The 3,999-nt window shown below is 45.8% G+C and overlaps 1 protein-coding gene across 1 annotated transcript; it reads right to left on the bottom strand.

The window, feature by feature from the left end:
• Positions 1–1,484: 1,484 nt before the first annotated feature.
• On the bottom strand, positions 1,485–3,651 carry LOC149820534 (pectinesterase-like). The gene is made up of 2 exons (XM_089982988.1): positions 2,659–3,651; positions 1,485–2,476 (listed from the first exon to the last, which is right to left on the bottom strand). Exons 1-2 carry the CDS (start codon positions 3,617–3,619, stop codon positions 1,797–1,799), a joined length of 1,641 nt encoding a protein of 546 aa, XP_089839114.1. The 5' UTR covers positions 3,620–3,651; the 3' UTR covers positions 1,485–1,796.
• Positions 3,652–3,999: the final 348 nt, after the last annotated feature.

Genomic DNA, 3,999 nt, shown 5'->3' on the forward strand with positions numbered 1-3,999 from the left:
GGGTACCCCATGTTTCAGGTAACCTCTAAACTTGTGATGGTCCTTCACCAACTCAAGGAGTGGAAGAATCATGTGGTGGGTAATTTGGAGATCCACAAAAAGCAAATTGAAGGGGAAATAAGACAATTGAAACCCCAAATTGGCTTAGGCAGCTCCTTTGCAGTGCATTGTGCAGCCCATCATCAAGACTTATTGACATCTTGAAATGGGAGGAATCCAATTGGAAACAGAAATCCTGATGTCGATGGTTCACTGCAGAAGACCACAACATGCATTTCTTTCACCTTATGTCCAATCAAAACATGTAGCACAAGCATATTCACTGGTTCAAGAAGGAGGATAGATCCAGTGTAGTTGAGAGACTTGACATCTTTAGGGAGGCCATTGATTTTTCAGCACTTCAGAGGACAGTAGCCCCTTTAATGGCATGTTGGAACTCCTGGTCTAACATGTCAAGAATGAAGCGCTTTGCTCTCCCATTTTAGAAGAAGTATTAAGAACAGTCTTTAGACTTGATGGTGATAGCTCCCCAAGGCCCGATTGATTCCCATGTAGCTTTTTCACATCATTTTGGTCCATTATTTCTAAGGATATATATGGTTCAATTCAGGATTTCTTTGCAAACGAGAAAATTCTGAAATGTATTCATTATATCCATATTATCCTCATCCTCATGCAGGAGGGAGCTCACTCTCTTCCCAAATTTTTCCTCGTTAGCTTGTGTAATTATTTATAGAAAATAATTACCAAGATAATGGTGAGTCGGATGATGGTTGGTTGAAGGTAGGCTGCCTGGAGGACGTGTACCTGGCTTTATATTGGGTTGCGAGAGGAAAAGAAAATTTCATCACCTCTAGCTGAATCCAAGCCATTGGCTGGGATATTTAGCTTCATAGAAACCCTTCATTAATTGAGGGGTTCGAACAATGGATTTGCCTTATGAAGGACCTCTCCCCTCTTACCCCATTTAATGCCCTTGACCAGTCTTGCTAGAACCACACCTCTGACGGCTAATTTAGCATCAACTCCTGCAATCGTATGTTAGGGTCAGCAAGCATGATATGGGTCCCATCTGAAGCTCTCTGGGACCAGATGTTCCCAATTCGAGGATCCACCACCGCCTGGTTAATCCTCCATGAGACGTTGTTGAAGGACGTAGTGCCCAAGAGACATGGTTTTAGACTGTCCAGTACGTAGATGTGTCTTATGTCATTGCGCGGAGGAGTCTACCTTGCACCTGTTTTGTGATGCGTCTACGTGAAGAACTGTTTCAGTTTCATTTGGCACTCTTTAGACCCTAATTGGCACAAGGCTTACAATTTAAGAGAAGTCCTTATCGCCCCGCACATCCACCATTGGTGGCCTGTATGAACATAGGCATTGGATTCTTTGCCTCTAACTTAATATGGAATTAGATGCGAAGACGGAGGACGTTATGGTTTATGAGCAAAAAGACAGGAAATTAGTTAACGAAATACAACGAATTTTAATAAAATCCGACGATTACTTTAATGAGATCAATTAATTATACAAGACATTGTACATTTAAGAATTCTAGCTAGTCCTGTATACACTTCAACAAGAAAAACAAAGGTGGCATACTCCACTCCTCAACAAATTGTATTACAACAAATTAATTAAATGTAAGAAGGCTTGCGCCCTCTGAGACATAAATAAAAAAAAATAATAAACAAATCAAGGGTCTTTTATTTTTTACTATCCTCCAAAAAGAATGCTTCTGAATTGTGACGGTCCAAGCACAGTATTGGTGAAATTTTCCTTGTCCTTCAAACCGATCAGGCCGTGAAGGGAACACTAGTCTTGGGCAGCCAAACATCTCCTTGCACAAAATTGGACACGGTGAAGCTGCTGGCATCACTTGCCGTCATCACATGATATCCAGGCCATTTGACTCTCCCGCTAGTAGCCGCACCAGGGCCACGGTTGCTGTACTCCCCATAGTATAAGGTGCTCAGAGCAAAATTACCGGACCATGGTGACCAACCAGCAGGGTTAATCAAACTACCAAGATTGGATTGCATAAACACGGTTCTTGAGTATTGCTTCCATGGCCTACCCAGATAGGTGTTGACATTGGGATGCCCAGAGAGATCAGGAGCAGCCAAGACGTTGCAGTTTATGATGGAGATGCCCGTGTTTTGGTTCGGGTCCATTCTGCCTTGAGCTGTGACCGTGTTGAACTGCCCTGAAGAAGGCAGCCTGACATAGATGTTGCAGTTTTGGAAGACGACCGCTGCATTGCCGAAGATGAAGTCGACGGTGCCGTAGATGTCGCACTCTCTGTAGAACTGACGGAGGGAGTAGGTGTAGAGGGTGTCCTGGTATCCCTCGAAGCTGCACTGATAGAATGTGGAGAGATCGGCTCCATTTCTGACCGCCACTGCCTGATGCTTGACTGGACCTGCCGTGTTGCGGACTGTGATGCCAATTGCTACGAAGCCTTCACCAAGTACGGCTGCACAATCACAAGTTTTGGTGTTATATTAGCATGGAATTTGGTTGAGAATTATTTCTTTTATCTAGTTAAAGACCCATGAAGAAGCAGTCTTTCGGCCCCATACATGTATTTGATATAAAAAAAAAATTAAGAGCGAATGCATCGCTTGGAATGTAAAGCCTCAGCTAGCGAGAGCTCACCTAGGGTTGCAGAATTGAAAGTGGTCGAGCCGTCTACGACGCTGCGCTGACCGGTGATGATGGTCTTTCCGATCCCGTCTCCCGTCATCATTATGTACTTTTTGTTCTTGGGAATGGTCACGTACTCCTGGTACACACCCGCCTTTACGTGGATCACGTAGTATCCCTTGCTACCGTCGTTGTTGGCCGGAGCTGCAGCAATGGCCGCGCTAATACTGCGGTAATTGCCACTTCCGTCTTGGGCAACCACGACGCTGCCCACCGTTTGCAGAGCCATTCTCCTACCGGAGCTAGATGGGAAGATGCGCCTGTTGACCCAGCGAGGGGTGCCGTCGCTCCCAGCTACTCTGAGCTCGTCAAGCAATTGCCTGCCAGGGTCGGCCTTCTTGTTCTTAGATGAGCAGGAGTGGGCGAACAGTGCCAAGGAGATGCTGTAAAGCTGAGACCCATTGACGAGTGGGGCATAGATTTTGTGGCCGCGATCCAAGAAGGATGCCTGGGTGAGCCCATCGTAGCATGTCTGACGGTTGGTGACGATGGCGCTCAGCAGGGTGTGCACCAAGTCGGTTTGGTCGCTGGGCAGGTTGGTGATGTCATTGGAGTTGAGGGTGGAGAGGGAGGAAAGCAAGAAGTCGGTGGTGAGTTGGGATAAGAGGAGGCAGTCATTGAGTGCGGTTGCTGCCTGGGGTGTGAGCGTGGCGTTGTCCCTTATGGTTTGTTCTATGAGGGAAGAGAACGTGGCTGACTGATCCAGGGATTTCTTGACGAGGTATCGGCCGTAGCCGGAGAGGGTAGTGAGTGATTGTTGGGGTAAGAGGGACTCACAGAAGGAAGGGTTGGAGGTGAGGTTACAGGCATTGTCAGGGGTGATGGAGGCAGTGAGGTCTTGGGAGAAAGAGGAAGGGATCAATAAGGTGAAGAAGAGAGGGATGAAGAGGAGGGCTGTGGTTATACGAATCATCTTCGTGTTTGGTTGGTGGTGTCTGATCTTGTGAGTTTAGATGGAGGTGGAGAGGGCAGGTATATATATAAGGAAAAGGATTGCATGGTGGCTTCAAAACATCTTTTTTTGAAGCCACTGTCGACTCGGTTTGGTCGTCTTCCCTGGTTTGGTTTCCTGAAAAAAACAAGATGCCAATTTACACGTGGAATTTGAACCAACGGTCAGCAAAATCTTAATCCTTGGTCTAGTCACATTTATGATATCGGGTCAACACCAAGAAAGAAAGGTCCGATCTAATCAACATATATAATATTTATTTATTTTTCCCATGGAAGCAATGATAGAAGCTACCTAAGTAAGCTTTTTTTAATAGCGTTCAAATAGTCAACCCTCTTCAC

Source organism: Nuphar pumila, chromosome 12, assembly GCF_984573655.1.
Source record: "Nuphar pumila chromosome 12, dmNupPumi1.hap1.1, whole genome shotgun sequence".
Lineage (NCBI taxonomy): Eukaryota > Viridiplantae > Streptophyta > Magnoliopsida > Nymphaeales > Nymphaeaceae > Nuphar > Nuphar pumila.